At 49.6% G+C, this 17,113-nt stretch overlaps 1 protein-coding gene across 2 annotated transcripts in view; it reads right to left on the reverse strand.

Moving 5' to 3' along the window:
• Window positions 1-17,113, reverse strand: part of PLB1 (phospholipase B1) — a 154,208-nt gene that overhangs the window by 6,643 nt on the left and 130,452 nt on the right. For both annotated transcript variants that reach the window (XM_030799599.1, XM_030799600.1), the window contains 10 exons: window positions 16,970-17,037; window positions 16,646-16,689; window positions 16,308-16,407; window positions 12,186-12,237; window positions 10,815-10,895; window positions 8,696-8,761; window positions 8,139-8,230; window positions 6,661-6,739; window positions 5,196-5,300; window positions 4,299-4,394 (listed from right to left, as the gene is read on the reverse strand). In XM_030799599.1, coding sequence (XP_030655459.1) covers window positions 4,299-4,394; window positions 5,196-5,300; window positions 6,661-6,739; window positions 8,139-8,230; window positions 8,696-8,761; window positions 10,815-10,895; window positions 12,186-12,237; window positions 16,308-16,407; window positions 16,646-16,689; window positions 16,970-17,037 — 783 coding nt within the window. The remainder of the gene's footprint in view (window positions 1-4,298; window positions 4,395-5,195; window positions 5,301-6,660; window positions 6,740-8,138; window positions 8,231-8,695; window positions 8,762-10,814; window positions 10,896-12,185; window positions 12,238-16,307; window positions 16,408-16,645; window positions 16,690-16,969; window positions 17,038-17,113) is intronic.

Genomic DNA, 17,113 nt, shown 5'->3' on the forward strand with positions numbered 1-17,113 from the left:
GCAGTGGTTCATAAACCCTGCACATTAAAATAATCTCAGGAGCTTTCACAAAGTACCAAATCCAGCTCTGCACTCCAGACCAATTAAGTCAGAATCTCTGAGGATAAGCCCAGTCAGGCACTGATATTGTTTTTCCAGTAAACTTTTTTTTTTTTTTTTTAATTTGAGACAGAGTTTTACTCTTGTCACCCAGGCTGGAGTACAATGATGCGATCTTGGCTCACTGCAACCCCCGCCTCCTGGGTTCAGTCTCAGCCTCCCAAGTAGCTGGAATTATGGGCGCGTGCCACCACGCTTGGCTAATTTTGTATTTTTAGTAGAGACGGGGTTTCACCATGTTGGCTAGGCTGGTATTGAACTCTTGACCTCAGGGGATCTGCCCGCCTCGGCCTCCCAAAGTGCTGGGATTACAGGTGTGAGCCACTGTACCCGGCCTCAAGTAAACTTTTAATTGAAGCTAACATACACATAGAAACTAGCACAAATCGTAAGTGAGCAACAGAGGAGTTTTGATAAAATGAACATACCAGCATCCAGTCAGGCAACAGACTATTACAGTCCTCAGAAGCCCCTTTCCACCTTCTTCCAGGACTATTCATCCCCCAGTAAATCTCTACACCATCATGCTGACTTCTAACCCCATATGCCAAGCTGCTTGCTTTTGAACTTTGTAGATATTATTGTATGTTGTTCAAGTTTGTTCAACTGTCACTTCTTCAGTGAGGCCTCCCTCTTCCCGGCCATTACTCTGTGTCACATCACCCTGCTTGATTTTTTTTTAAAGCCACAGATGTGGTCAAACCTGTATGGTATTCCTTAGTATGAATGTGCCACAGTTTATTCATCCATCCTACTGTCAGTGGGCATTTGGGGAGTTTCTAGTTTGGGGCTGTTTATAAATAGTGCTGCTGTGAATATTCTTGTGTGTATCTTTTGGTGGACATATGTATACCTTTCTTTTGGGGATATACCTAGGAGTGAAATCCTTGGATCACAGGAAATACATGTGTTCAGCATTATTAAATATACCAAAGAATTTTCCAAAGTGGCTGTAGGCACTAACTGTTTTAAAAGTCCCTGGATGGCCCAGCATTGTGGCTCACACCTATAATCCCAGCACTTTGGGAGGCCCAGGCGGGTGGATCTCCTGAGGTCAGGAGTTAAAGACCAGCCTGGCCTGGCCAACATGGGGAAACCCTGTCTCTACTAAAAATACAAAAATTAGCTGGGCATGGTGGCGTGCACCTGTAATCCCAGCTACTTGGAGACTGAGGCAGAAGAATCACTTGAATCCAGGAGATGGAGGTTGCAGTGAGCTGAGATCGCGCCATTCCTCTCCAACCTGGGCAACAGAGTGAGACTCTGTCATACATGTCCCTGAATGATTCTAATATGCAGCAAGAGCTGAGAGTCGCGATTCTAAGAGCTCTGAAGACAGGGATGTCAGTTAGGAGGCTGGAGCTGTCACCCAGCACCTGGGGAGATACAAACACTGGCTGAGAGCAGGATTTCTGCAGAAGAGGGAGCAGGCAGCAGTAGAGGACTAGGCCTCAGGAAAGAGAAACTCTTGAGATAAGAAGACAAAAGAAGGCAGAGGAAGAGGAAAACATCCCTGGTGCGGCTGGAGCTTCTGGCTTTGCCTTTGCAAAAGTCTCGAGAAGGATGTGAGAGGAGGGGCGGGAGATGAAATAGTTTAAGGTGCTTTTTGTTTCCTAGTAGGGAACCCTGGGAACATCAGCCAAAGCCTGCAGACACTATGTCATAGGGCTCTAATTGTGAGACATGAATTCACTGGGTATGTATGTGCTTATCAGGTTGGGAGCAGTGGGGAGGGTGGTGGCGTGGCCAGGTCACCAGGAAAGGACTAGAAAAACCTGGGCTCTAATCCCCCTTGTGCCATGACCAGTCTGTGTTATGTTGGGCGAACTGCTTCATGTCTCTATGCTTTAGTTACAGAATGTTCCGGCTAGATGACCTCTCAGTCTGTTCCAGCTCTAATGGTCTGTTATTTATTTTTTGTTACTCTAGGGGTGAAATTCCAGCCAGAAGCCGATCTGAAAAGTTGGCATGATGCTACAGCTTTATGTCTCAGATTGGCTTTGGATGAAAACATTAGACTGTATAATTATTTCCCCAAATTATAGAGCATAGGTTAAGAAACCCCTGGATGGCTTTAGTTCTGTTTTTGTTATTTTGAAATTCGGGGTATGGCTGAGATAATAATGGCTGGGGAACCATGGACAGTCTTGTTTTGTTTCCACAGTAGCTCCAGTGCAGTGTTTACGTTTTGTTTTCATATCTAAACTCCTCCCACTTTTCTTTATGAAATGAAGGCCTCTTACCTGAGTGAACGGGAAGAGCTACTGAACTGCTTTGGAAGAGAAGGCCAGAGCTACATAGATTTTTTTTCTATTTGTTTTTTGAGATAGGGTCTTGCTCTATGGCCCAGGCTGGAGTGCAGTGGTGCCATCTCGGCTCACTGCAGCCTTGACCTCCCATGCTCAACTGATCTTCTCATGTCAGCCTTCTGAGCAGCTGGGGCTACAGGCATGCACCACCACACCTGGCTAATATTTTGATTATTTTTGTAGAGACAGAATCTCCCGTGTTGCCCAGGTTGGTGTCTAATTCCTGGGCTCAAGCGATCCACCTGCCTTGGCCTCCCAAAGTGCTGGGATTACAGGCATGAGCCACCGTGCCTGGCCAGAGCGACGTTGTTAATTCACAAGAAAAGAAACCAATGGACTCTTTTTCATGTTCCAGCCATCACTACAGCTATCCAGCCCCAGGAGATTCCTGGAGGGTCCCAGCTTTAAGCAGACTTGGAGTGCCACCTGGTAGGAAGGCCATACGTTGATGAAAAAACTGGGAAGGAAGGGCCAAGGGCTTAGGGAATCTGTGGATTCCCTTGAGGTCTCAGGGGAAAAGGAACAGGGAATAGGTACCCTTTCTTTGGGAGGATTTTTACAAAGGAATAAAGTCACATGATTCAGCCACTGAAGGACGACTGCCTTCAAAACAAAATCCACAAAAGAAACAGGAATTATACCATATAAACTGATTTAAAAATTGTGCGGCAAACTCAAAGATATTTTGGTTACAATCCAGAGTCTTGGGCTGAAAGAGTACAATAGAAGTTCTTGGAGTGGGCAGGTACGTGATGTCCACAGGAGGAAAACCCCCTGACAATGGAAGTCGACATAAGCTGAGTCTGTCATTAACTAGGCCAAGGATAAAGCCAGTTTACATGCTGTTCTTAAAAGAAGAGGTTGCTAGAGAGGAAGAGATGGTATAGCTAAGGAGAAAGTCAATATTGTGAGTCAGCCGAGTGAGATGCTGGACATACTGGATGAGCTGACAGGGGTGGGAATGTTTGCACAGCGGTGGTTGGCAGAGACACTATGGGCCTGAAACTGTGATAAAAGGAGCTGGAATGTAGCTTGTTTAGTTGTCACAGGACAAAGGAGGGAACATACAGGTTGGGGTGGGGATTGTGTTACCCACTGAGCCTGGATTAAAAGAAACCATTGGGTTGGGAAGGCATTTCATTTGCTCCATGCAAGAGGATCCAGTTGTTGGGGGTGACAGGTCAGCTGCTGTGCAGAAAGCATTCAGTTACTGGTGGCCAGCCACAGAAGGCAGAGTGGAAGCACCAGCCAGGTGTCCCTGAAAGACCCCTGGACTGTGTGTTCATTTCATAAGGTTCCTTCTCTCCATCAGAAAGGACTGGAATAGGTATCAGCCTGGGAAAACAGGCTGTGTGGATCTCCACTTTTCGATGTTTAAAGAAACGAGCTGGGTATGAGTTGAGCCCAGAGTGCTTGGAAGGCTGATGGTGGTGACATTTGCTGAGTGCTAACTATTGTGCTGGGTGCCACGTACACATGATCTCAATGCGTTTTCTGAGACCTGTCTTATTTTCACTGTTTTATAGATGTTGATACAGGTGGCCAGAGAGATCATTTGCCCAAGGTCACACAGTAAGAGGTGGAAGTTGGTACTTTTATCCAGCCAACCTATCTGATTACAAAGGGATCCCCTTGCAGTACTTGGGCATTGCTGAAGGAACAAGGAATAAAGTTGTGTGTGTGTGTGTGTGTATAACTTTCAAAGGGTGTTGGATAAATACAGGGTATTTTCCCTTTGGAATTAATCTATCAGGACCAATAAGGTGTGCTGCCATTTTGGGCTTTGGGGAGAAAGGAGCCATGTCTCCAGTAGGTTTGCCATTATGAGACAGAGAGTCAATATCCTTGGATTCCTCCTTGACAAGGCCCACCAGGCCCTTGGCTGCTCACCATGTTGTTCCAGAGTGCGATGGCCATCTCGGCATGCCCACGGTCTGAGAAGTGAAAACAGTCCTCGGAGAAGAAGGTGAGGTCAGTGTCCCCTCTCTGCAACCAAAGGCAAGGAGGTTACCATCCTGGGAAAGGGCTCTGTTACCTGAGCCCCACTCCCTCTCCCAGCAGGTGCCCTGGGCATGTCTCCTTTCATTCTTTCAACTTTCCTGCCAACTGGCTCAGATACTGATGGAAAAACTCCCAGAATTTGGAATTTTCTTTTTTCTTTTTTTTTTTTTTTTTGAGATAGAGTTTCACACTGTCAGCCAGGCTGGAGTGCAGCGGCATGATCTCAGCTCACTGCAACTTCTGCCTCCCGAGTACCTGGGATCACAGGTGCCTGCCACCATGCCCAGCTAACTTTTTGTATTTTTAGTAGAAACGGGGTTTCACCACGTTGGCCAGGCTGGTCTCAAACTCCTAACCTCGTGATTCAACCGCCTTGGCCTCCCAAAGGCTGAGATTACAGGTGTGAGCCACTGCACCCGGCTGGAATTTTCTTTTTAAACAGACATGAATTGGACCCACCCATAGTCTCTCCCTTTTCTTTCAGCACCCCTATCCTAAGAGTTGAAAAGAGTAACATTTCTAGGAAGCTTTCCATTCTATTCCAATCCAGAAAACATCAGGGCTAGGCCTGGGAACTTAGTCACTATTGATTTCCTTTCCAAGCACATCTGAGTTCCAATCACAGCCCAGCCCCCACAAAAAGGAGGTAATGTGGAAAAAGCCGCCCTCAGGAGCCCTCTTGGAGAGAGATGGTTAAAAAAAAATGCCCACTTAGAGAAGGAAATACATCCATCGTCTGTGATAAGGCCCCCATATGTGAGCCTCCCTAAAATACCTGCAGCTCACCTCGTTCAGTGGGGTGAGTGTGTTTTGGAAGAAAGGCTGCACCACAACTGCAAAGTCCTCACGCTGTGTGTATTGGTGCCAGTAGGAGAAACTGGAGATGCCATTCTGGGGATGAAGAGAGAAGCTACTCAACCCTCCTGGCAAGGCTGCACAGACAGGGTCCAGTCCTGCTGCCTTGGATTGGTTGTGACAGGAGTCAACTCACCCTAAAGGACAGTGACTTTAAGGGGCTACTCTAGTGGGATGCAAACATGCTTTCATTCTCCACCCATTCATTGGCACGGGCATTTCAAGGCCCTATGCTGGTCCTCAGGATCAGAGGTGAGTTGAACCCCAGCGGCTCCTGGTGGGAGAAGCTCCCTACCTGCACAGCTCCACCCAGTCCCATTCCAAAGCCTCTGCCTGAAAGGCTGGGTCTGAGCCACTGACCAGATTGCCTAGGCCAAAGGCCTCTCCTCCTCTCACTGCATGAAGAGGTCAATTAGAACATGGGGCTACAGGTCAGACGGGGAGCATCTCAACACCGGCTCCCAAAATGCCCGTGAACTTTGTGGGAGGAGAGTCCATGGTGGCTGGATTTAAGTATCCAAGATTGGAATGTAAAAGGAACAGACTAGATGTACTTATCTTCAAGTTTATCATCCATCTGGGAAAATGAGCCAAGATGTGAAAACATGAGAACCCTTTGGGGCTTTTAGGGCCCATCAAGTACAGACTGAATGTGATATGGGGAGATGTCCACGGGTGAAGTTCAGGCAGGGGAAGCTCCTTAGAGGAGGGAAGCAGACTTGCCTTGTGAATGAAGGTGGGTCAGTTTGCAGAATGGAAATGCTACCTGAGCCTGAGAGGGAACAATAGAGGCAGAGACATAAGCAGGAGTGGAGGTGGGGAGATGGAAGGGGGTAGAGAGAGGGCAAGGAGAATTTGAGGTAGAGGTAAGTAAGGCAGGGCTAAGCCTTTTTCTTTTTCTTTTTTTTGAGATAGGGTCTCACGCTGTTGTCTAGACAGAGTACAATGGCATGATCATAGCTAACGGCAGCATCCAACTCCTGGGCTCAAGCTGTCCTCCCATCTCAGCCTCCTGGGTAGCTGGGACACCAGACGTGAGCCATTGTGCCGGGCCTAAGCCTTTTGTTTTTAATGAAGGGAGGGGAGGAAGTGAGTAGTAATTATTACACATGGTTCTGGGTGGGGAATGGGCCCTACCACAAGGAGTCTACTCCGGGAGTCTCTTGCTGCCTACCCGCTGGGAGGAGGGGATTTTCTCAGCTTCTACTTTGGGGTCTCTCATTCCCTTCCCTGGCCTTGGTGTTCAATTTGCAGGGATAAGTATTTCAGGGGCTGTGATCTGCTTTTAGGGAGTGGCTTGCTCTTGGCCACATCCTGCTGAGCATTTGATTTCCGAGTCCTTGGAGTACAGGGGGCCTCCCAGCTGGGTCAGTAAGAGAAGGGCTGCAGGGCTTACCTGGAGGTTCCAGTTCACTTTCTTCAGTTCTTGCTTCTCCAGGAAGCTTTGCAAGTGTCTGAGGCAGGTGCAGTTGTTCCTGTGAGACAGGGAGTCTTGTATTAAGGCTCCCTGGGGCACTGTGGCTCTGTCCTCCTAGGAGGCTGGCTCTGACACACACAGCAGGCCACTACCCCAGGGGCCTGCAGCCTGTGCTGCCTTACCTAGGGCAGAGGGTGACACACAAGTATCCCCACAATACACCTTTGGCTGACTCTTGGACCCAGGTTACAGAATGCTAACTCAGGAGCCCTGAGGTCCAGAGGATCCTTGTTCATAGAGAAAGAGGGAGAGCTGGCCCCTGGCACCTGGACCTCCCTGTGGACAGAACATCTATTCCCCCTCCTCCTTCCCGAGCCTGTGGTCCCTGGGATTTCTCCAGAGCAGGACTGGGTAGACAAGAGACTGGAGTTTAGGAAACCAGCCACAGTGGCTCTGTCCCTGGGTTTGGAATCGCTCCTCAAGTTCCTGGGGCCTCTCAGCTCTTCCTGCAACTGCTTAGGACCCTCCCTCAGGGCTCCAGTGTGGGAAGTCTGTGGGAAAACTGGGGAGGGCCAACCAGCTGGAAGCAACCCTGACAACATGGAACACGATACAGACAGACTTTGGAGGAGCCATTCCCTGCAAGAGAGAAGGGTTCCCTGCAAGAATGGGAACCAGCTGGTCACCTTTGCAGCAAATCCATTTGAGCCCAGGTGTAGGACTCCTCAGCTCCCTGGAGAACCTCCTCTCTCATAGCAATAATCACTCAAAATGTGGGAGGCCCTCTGCCCTCAGAACACGGCAACTTCCTACCAGGGTTCAAGAGCTTTAATGACTTCCAGCCCCTGACAGGAGCTCTTGTCTTGCGCATCAGCACCTCGCCTCCAAGCCCAGCTTTCAAGGACAGGCCCCATCAGGGATGGAATAAAAGCTATTTCCTAAGACCCTGCTCTCAGTAGGCCGGGTACCTTGTTTCCTCTTGACCTCACATCTACCTTGTAGGGAAGGTGTCATCACCCCCACTTTACAGATGAGGAGCATGGAGGCTCATAGAGGTTATGTGGTTTGTTCAAGGTCCCACAGCTCCTAAATGGCAGAACAGTCAAGGCTTGGATGTAGCAGCCTTGAAAACTCATGGCCCCATGCTGCTTCTCAACAGTGAGCAGTGTGCCAAGGTTTGTCCTGGCAATCACTGACAATGTCAGGGAGCCTTAAGGATCATTTGGTCTGTCTCCTTTTACAGAAAAGCAAAAGGGGATCCAGAGAAATGAGGCACCTTGCATACAGCAGGCATTCGCAAATGTAGAGGTACTTCCCGATGTTGTCCAATCCCCTGAGCCATGTCTACCCTCTGGCCGGCCTGCCTGGCTCTGCCTCTACCGGTCTCCTCCTTTGGCACCTGCAAGCCCTCCTCACCCCAGGTGCCCTTGCCTTGGGACGGTGACCTGTCCACTTACTGAGCTGCCAGCATGGCACATTTCCCGCCTTGGCCCTGGTACAGGCTGGCCAGCTCCATGACCTCCACCACGTTGACGAAAGCCCTTGGGAGCTGCAGGGAGTGGAGGGTGGCTTCGTTAGGGCACTGGCTACTGCTGGGAGGAACCTGGGGGTCATCTACAATCCAATTCCCACTCCCCCCAATTTTACCAATGAAGAAACTGAGGCCCAGAGAGGGGATACAACTTGTACTATCTCACTGAATCTTCTTGAGTGGCCCTGCTTTATAGGTTGAGAAACTGAGACACAGAGAAGACACTTGCCCGAAGCCACAGTGCTGGGTGCAAACCTGGGCCAGTTGGTTCAGAGGCAAGCTCATTGCTACCACACAACCCTGTCTCTGGCCAAGTGAGAAGCTTCCCTGCAGAGGAGCTTGACAGCCACCTCCCTCCCTGCCATCCCGGTGCCTACTCGTGGTGGGTCTCTGCTCAGTGAGCATCTCGCTGAACACAACCTGCCTAGATGCATCCCAGGGAGGCAGCTGGCGGGACCCAGGAACACGCAACCCCTCTCCTACCTCCTCAGAGAGGATGTCCAGGGCCTGTTGGATGTGCTGAACATACTCCGTGGCCAAGTGGGCCTCCTGTGAGGAAAAAAGGGTACTCTCTTTAGCCCCTGGTGCCCACTCTGAGAGAATGGCAAGAGCACAGGAGGGCTCTGGGGCCTGGGCTAATGACTGAGTGGGTACAGAGGGGCTTCGGTGGTCCTGGTCAGGCTGAGAAGCCCAGTCCTTGTTGCTGCTGAGTCTCCCTAAGAAATCATCCCTTGTCCCCTACTAGACACCATGAACAATCCCAACCCCCACCCTGCTCTACATAATCTCAGACCCAACAGTGGACTCTGCCAGTGCTGGGTCCTGCCACTTTTCAGCCTTGGCTCTTGGCAGTCCCATCTGTCATCTGACCTCAGCCTTCTCCAGCCCCTTGCCATGCCCTGGGTGGCCACACTTCCTTTTTCCTTTGGGCTTTGGTCCGTGCTGGTCCCGCTGCCTGAAATGTTTTGCTCTCCTGTGTTCCCCTAACTTCTATCCCCTGTGACTCAGCGTAAGGTTCTCTTCCTCTGAACCATCTCCCCAGTAGGAGGCTGATTTAGAGGTGTGCCCACAGCATCCTGGGTGATGCATACGAGGTACATAGTAGGTGCTCAGTAAGTCCTTGCAGGCTGAATATCAGGGCTTTGCTTTGCAGCAGAGGGAGATGGGCCTATATTTTTAGATGTGGCTCTGGGCTCCTTAGAAGGTGTCACAGGCTGATACCAGTGGGGGTGCAGGTGGTGACTTGAAGCTCTTATACTCATGGAAGAAAGCATGTCCGCAGGAAGTGGGAGTTGAGGCACCCACGAAGCAGCACCACTCAGGCAGGAGGGGAGAGGTTAGGCAGCCCATTATTTTTTTCTGCAGACAAAGAGCTGAGGCCAGGTGAGATACCATGCACTCAATTCCAGCACACTGATGGGCATAGAACAGGTGCTGTTTGCTGAGTTTCTGCCCACAGCTACCAGAAGGGGTACTAGGAGTTGGGAAGGAAGGGAAAGGAACACGAAGATAGACAATCCACACCGAAGAGTTAAAATAGAGGAGAGGGGACCTCGTGTCTCCCAGAGTTTCTGCCTTTCCCCCTTTCCTTCATTTTAAAACAGTCTGAGTTTTAAAAAGTTAATCCTAGTGCTGGCATCCCAGCCCTCTCAACTAAACTACGCTCTCAGGAGTATAAACCTGACTTCCCACGAAGAACACACATTCTGGGACTAGTAAAGGGCACTTCCCTATGCCAGTGTCCACGCAGCTCTGGGGTCCAGGTATCCCCAGAGAGTCCAGGACACAGCAATACTTAAATCCCCATGAGGTAGGGTCACTTCTGTCTCTAGAGTGTGGGCGGTCAGGGAGAGAAATAAGGGGAAGAGGTTTGGAAGACCAACTCTTGTGTGTGGGAGGATACTTCTCATCAAGCCTCTGGTAGTTGGCCTCTGTGAGCCACAACGAGTGATAAATGCCTTTTCCCCCGCACCACCATCTGTGACTGTCAAACATTCTACCACAACCTCTGAGGCTGGGCAGCTGCCTTTTCCCGGCCAAATAAAATACAGAATGTCCCCAACTTAGAACAAGATGTATTCCAAAATAAAAATTTTGGAAGTTACAACTTCCACAAGTTTGTGAGTCTGGACATATTTCCCCATGGAAACATCAGAAACAGGTTTGGGCTCCCAGGGCCACCGCTGAGGTTTGGTTAACTCGTGATAGCCCATCTAACCCCATCTAGAACATTGTTTTGCCCTTCCTCAAAATGAAACAGGGCAGGGATGGGGTGAGGAAGGCTAGTCCCCTATCTGGTACCAGAGGTCATATCTGTGTGGATAAGAGAGGCCTCGCCTCAGCAGTGCCTACAGCAGGTCCACCTAGACCTTACTTCTGGAATTGGGGAACCAATGCACCTGCTCTCCCAGGGGCCACTCAGGCAGTAGAAAAGGCTGAGCCTCGCCCAGCATGTGTAAACCAGGGAGGGCCTGGGGCAGCAGGCAAACGCGGCTCCCATGAGCGAGGAGCTCGGGGCAGGGCCAGGGATGGATGGGCAAGGATGTTGCCAGAGGTCAGCAACTTCCTTCTCAGGTCCCCATGGGGTTGGTCGGGGGCCTACCGGATTCTCACAGTAATGACACAAGTCGTTGACCCCAGTGAAGAGTGTGACCAGCTTCCAGTCTTTCTCCAGGTTGATGTCCTGAGGGGACAGAAGATCCTGAGTTTAGGCCTTGGTGGGAGGCACATACAAATGTTGCTACTGGGCCAGCCCACCCGCCTTCCAAGTGCCTTTTGTCTTATTTATATTGTAACAGAGAAAAGCAGCAAAGTGGGCCAGGCACGGTGGCTCACACCTGTAATCCCAGCACTTCGGGAGGCTGAGGCAGGTGGATCACCTGAGGTCAGGAGTTCGAGACCAGCCTGGCCTACATGGTGAAACCCCATCTCCACTAAAAATACAAAAATTAGCCGGGCCTGGTGGCAGGTGCCTGTAATCCCAGCTACTTCAGAGGCTGCGGCAGGAGAATCACTTGAACCCAGGAGGCGGATGCTGCAGTGAGCTGAGCGCGCCACTGCACTCCAGCCTGGGTGACAGAGCGAGACTCCGTCTAAAAAAAAAAAAAAAAAGAAAAGTAACAAAGTGGGGCTCCCCAGCCCTCAATCGGTGCTGGGATAAGGTGCTCCACAGAGAGGATTTTTTTTTTTTTCGGCAGGGTTCTGCTTATACAAGGGAGGGCTATTTTCCCCTTGAAATCTTAAGAAAGTTGTGTCCCTGGAGAAGTAGAATGTGGATGTGTCCCACATATCCTTGGCCCATTAAATGCCGAGGGGATTACCACGTCCCCCCAAATGAAGGCCTTCCAGGGAGCTGGGGGCAGAGGATGCAGGCAGAAGCAAAGGCCCTGAGCTGCCCCTGGGATGAGTTCTTAGGGTAGGGGAAAGGAGACTGGAGGAAGAGCCCAGCGTGCACTCAGAAGTGGGGTTGGGCCTGGGAGGCCCTCTAAGCAGTTGGCTTTCCACTTGGCCACCTCCATAATAGGAATCCCACCGGGAGCTGAATTCCTAGGCATAAACACTGAACTATTAAAAAAAAAAAAAAGTGCTAGTGAGAAGTTTCAGAGGGGCAGGGTGAGGGGAAGGAGGCAGAACTGGATTGGAATGAGAAGCCTATTTTTAGAACCCTGCATTTACATAATAGGGCTCTGGGAAGCCACCTCTTGGTTAAAGCGGGAAGCTGTCAGAGGCCAAGGACACCACCTCAGCCAACTCCCTCTTCCACCTCGCCCTCCCGCAGCCGGCCCTGGGGTGAGGGGTGCCAGAGCAGGCGCCTCCTTGGTAAGGTCTGCTTCTCGGAGGATCTTTTGGCCCTCTACAGAGGCCAGCCCAAAGCAGGAGGTGCTGTAGTGAGAGGGACCCTTATGGGGCTGTCCCCTCGCCAGCCAGCAGGAGATGGGCACCTTTCAGGGGTGGCCCGGAGGCCTGTACTCACGGGGCTGTTTTTCATTTGCTCTACCAGGTCCCGGGCCTGGGCTGGCATGTCCCTAGGTAAGGGGAAGAGAGAGGGGCGTTAGTGCTGGCTCAGGAGCGAGGACTCAAGACATGGGATTTTGGCCTAGGAAGACAGATGTTTCAAGAAGAATGATGTTACCAGTACAAAGCTCATTCCATTCTCAAGAAATCTCAGCTTAGTAACAATCACAGGGCTGCCATGGACCCTGGAGCCACATTGATCTAGCCCCTGCCACCCAATAGTCTCATCGGCCACTCGGGTTGGGATCCTGTCAATCCTCCCCCTGGGAACTTTCCCTTCTATTTCCTCAAGCTCGCTCTTTGTAAGCCAAACCTGTTCATTTCTTCTTCAGTTGCCTGTTTTAAAAATAACCTTTTGTATATTTGAGAAAAGTCACAGCTCTCAATTATCCCTCAGTTTTCTCCTTTCCAGGCTTAATGACTCCTTTAACCTTTACTTCTAAGCCCTGCTCTCTGCTTCTTTAATCCTTTTGTTTTTCTTTTCTGTGATTACTTAGATTTCCACACCATTCCCCATCTCCTCGCTTTTTTTTTTTCTCCCTCTCCAATAAACCAGGATGGACAGGATTAGTTCTCCCTTCATCCCCTGATGTCTGCCATAAATAAAACAATGCCATTTGGTGTTCTGGATGAGCGATATGGATGCCAATGGAACACTACTCAGCCATAAATAGGGATGAACTATTGGTATACCCAATAACATGGATGCATCGCAAAATCATTTTGCTAAATAAGTCAGATAAAAAGTATATACTCTTTGATCCCATTTATATAAGAATTTTTAAAATGCAAACTAACCTATTGTGATGGAAAGAAGGTTAGTGGTTGCCTGGGGTGTGAGGTAGGGACAGGGAGGAGCAGGAGGGAGAGATTACTAAGGGGCCTGAGAAAACTCCTGTGGGTGATGGACATGTTTTTCATCTTGATTGTGGTGATGATTTCACAGGTACAATGTTAAATTGTATCCTTTTTGAGATAGGGTCTTGCTCTGTTGCCCAGGCTGGAGTGTAGTGGTGTGATCATGGCTCACTGCAGCCTCAACCCCTCTGAGCTCAAGTGATCCTCCCATCTCAGCCTTCCGAGTAGCTGGGACTACAGGTACATGCCACCATGCCCGGCTAATTTTTTCTATTTTTGGTAGAGACAGGGTTTCACCGTGTTGCTCAGGCTGGTCTCCAACTCCTGGGCAATCTGCCTACCTTGGCCTCCCAAAGTGCTGGGATTAGAGACATGAGTCACCGCACCCAGCCAAATTGTATCCTTTTAACATGTGACGTTTATTGCATGTCATTTATACCTCAATAAAGCTGTGTTTAAAGAAATGTCTATGAGAAGTTAGGTCAGCAAAGGGGATACAGCCAATGAAAGCATCCATGGAAGAAGCCATAAAAGCAGGAACCGGTGCGAGCTGGCCACTGAAAATCTTTGGGTGTCCACAGTAAGCTAGGTACGTGGCCAAACACACATGGTACCATCCCCACCCTTGTTTCTCATTAAGGAGAATTTACAGATCTAGGATTGTATCCCATACATTATTGCTATTGATGAGTATACCAGAAAGCTATAAAGAAAGACTTTTCTGGTCAAAGGTGACCAGAGAAGTGCCTTTAACCTTTTAACAGGTTCAAGATGTGACTAAGAGAATCCATGGGCAATAAGCCCTCGTGGGTAGGAGGGGAAGTTACAAATGCCGCTTCTTCCCCTCTTCCTAGCCATCTTCTTCCCATCCTTCAGGCCCAGACCAAGTCCTGCTTTCCCTTGAGCCTCCTCTCTGGGCTCACTGATCTACACATCCTGCATTTCCTTTTTTACCCCAGGGACCAGTGGTTCTACTTTCAGCTCTGCTACTGACTTGCTGTGTGAGCTTGTACAAGTTGCTGAATCTTGCTAGGCTTGACCTTTTCCATCTTTTAAAGGAAGAGGTTGGACTGGGTGATTTCAGGGGTCCCTTCTGGGTCTGCATCTGTCTTTTAAACAGTGCAGTTCATACTGTGTGCTCTCCTGTTCTCTTAATTGCACTCCATGACGAAGCACTGCATTGTTGCCATACCCAGCATTGTCTTTTTCAGAAAGTTATTTCCCATTTGTTTAGTCTCCTTACCTAGAGTGCGAGCTCTTCGTGGGCAGGGAGTTCATCTTTTGATTCCTTTGTATCTTTTATTTATTTTTAATTATTATTATTTTTGGAGATGGAGATTCATTCTTGTCATCCAGGCTGGAGTGCAATGGCACGATCTTGGCTCACTGCAGCCTCCACTTCCTGAGTTCAAGTGATTCTCCTGCCTTAGCCTCCATAGTAGCTGGGATTACAGGCGTGTACCATCACACCCAGCTAGTTTTTGATTTTAGTAGAGACGGGGTTTCACCATGTTGGCCGAGCTGGTCTCGAACTCCTGACCTCAGGTCATCCACCCACCTCGGCCCTCAATGTGCTGGGATTATAGGTGTAAGCCACCATGCCTGGCCCTTTGTATCTTTTAGTAACCACTTTGGGTTTCAGTACTTTGCAGGTGTTGAATGAATTCTTATTGACTGATGGAAGGAAAGTTAGATGAAGAAAACTTTGAAACTAAAGATCCATTATTAAATGGCAAACTTTTGGTACTTCCGTACTGCTTTTTTGGTGGGTATTATGTATGGTACTACATTCTTTTCATGGATTATTTATCTCATTTAATCCTTATGACAACCCTGATAAGTACTATTATTATCCCTATTTACTGCTGAAGAAACTAAGACTCAGAGATGCTAGGCAACTTGTCCAAGGTCACACAGCTAGCAAGTCTTGGAGCTGGAATGTAGACACCAATGATCTGACCCCACACCCTGTGATATTAGGTGTTCTGCTATGGTGTGTATGTTTCTCTTTAGGTGAACTCATCTGTATCTATGCTAATAAACAACAGAATAGAGATAAGAAAGGGAGGTTGGATAATTGCTCTCTAACTTTCCTTTAAGTCAATGGATTACTTTCCTTTCCCCTAACATTGGACATCAGAGATACCCACAAGCAGCCACATGTTCTCAACTACTTCCCTGGCCACTGACTTCATCTGGCAGAGGGGCTGAGCAGCGGTAAAATAGAAAAGGCAATAAGAGAAGTGAAGTGAGAAAGGAAGAAGGGGCTTGATTGTCAACAGAGTGAGAAATCAACCCCTGGAGAATGAAGCCTGTGCTGTACAAGAACAATAAAATGATGATGATGATAACAATGATGATAGCAATCATAATAACAGTAATTAGATGTTGCTATAATGACCTCATGAAGCCCAGTTTTTACAGAAAAATAAGTTCTTCCTGCTCGTGACGTTGAGGAACTGACATCGCTTCCTGTGGCTTAGAGACTCAAACAGAGCATGGGGCCCACGTTACCACTTCTGAAAGGAACATTCACTGTAAACAGAGTGAGTCAAGCCAGTGTCGTTTCCCTGGTGATCGGAGCGTAGTGATCCTTCTACAAAGCATACACCCAGCACGCTCCAGGCAGAAAATCAATGAGCCTGGTCAGGCATTTCAGCTTTAATTATCTGAGTTGTTGTCAACAACAGAAACCCCAGTGAAAACAAACAGCCACCATGCTGTTTTGGGGGCCCTGACATCTAACTCCCTAGTGTCAGAATATAGCTTTTTCAGAGCCAATGAGTGAAGTGAGGTGGGGAGAGAGAAAGGGCAGCTATCCCCCGCGTCATGCACTCAGTTCTCGTTTGACCTGCTGGGCAGGAGGTGGAGCTGGAGCCAGCAGGGACAGCGCCCGGGTCCAGGGCAGATGTGTGCCTCCTGCTGCCCTGGAGAGGCGGTAATAGCACAGTGTCAGAGCAAAGGCTCCTGATTCAGGCATGGTCTGATCCTGCCTCCTCTGATAACTTGCTGGATAATCTTGGTGGTTCTGGAAAGTTTATAAGCCTCAGTGCCCCTGTCCAAGGGTGTGAGGATCTCAGGAGATAATTCGCATGGGAAGTCCTGCACAGCTGCTATTGCCCCTGGCACCAGGCTTCTGGACACCATCCTTCTCTCCTCCGGTTTCCCACCCTGATGTCTCAGCCTTGCCTTCCACTCGCCCTCCTGTACGGCATCTACTCACCTAGCTCTGGCCCCTTCCGCTGCCACATTTAGTCCTGCTGTCCCCTCCCAGGTGCCGGTAGAGAAGCCAAGGAGGTAAGGGTTGAACTTCTTCAGAATGTCTTTAGAGGAGGAGGAGGAGGAAGAGAAGAGCACAGGTGAGACCCTGCAGGACCCTCACAGTAACTGAGATGAGCATATAGGGTGGGGACATGGGTGGGACACAGGAGTTCTGGGGCTTTTCAGGGCTGGCTGACTTCCCTTCTTGCAGATAACCTCCTCTTCCCCTCCTCCAGCAGGAAGGCCCTGGCCCCAGGGAGGATGGCCACAGTGATGGTGCCTCTCCGGGCTGCTACTTACTGGGCAGTGTGGTGTGAGTCTCCAAGTTCCCATCCCCTCCGATGCTGGGGAAGAGAAAGCATATTTGTTAAAATCACACCAACATGCTGCTCCGTGTGCCAACATATGCTTAAGTCAGAACCAGAACCGGGTTCTGGGCCCCTGGGCCCCTGGGACGTCTCTCCCATCACCCTCAGGGGTAATGCAAGCATCATCGAGTCTCCTGTCTCAGCGTTGGGCCCTGGGGACCCAACTGCATCCCTGGAGGGGTGACAGGGGAAACACACTACTCACACCTCTCTGAGAGAGCATCATCAATAGAGCATGCGTCAAGAACATCCTCACCTCCAAGAGAGTCCCCTCCAAGATGTGGGTAGGTCACTGGAGTTGTTTGGTCGAGCTCCCACTGCTGTCTGTAAAAAGCAGAAAGAAAGCTCAGGGCTGGGGTTTAGGCTGAGGGCACTGGAAGAGCCTCCTCTGGCCCTGGGG

Source organism: Nomascus leucogenys, chromosome 19 (assembly GCF_006542625.1).
Source record: "Nomascus leucogenys isolate Asia chromosome 19, Asia_NLE_v1, whole genome shotgun sequence".
Taxonomy (NCBI): Eukaryota; Metazoa; Chordata; class Mammalia; order Primates; family Hylobatidae; genus Nomascus; species Nomascus leucogenys.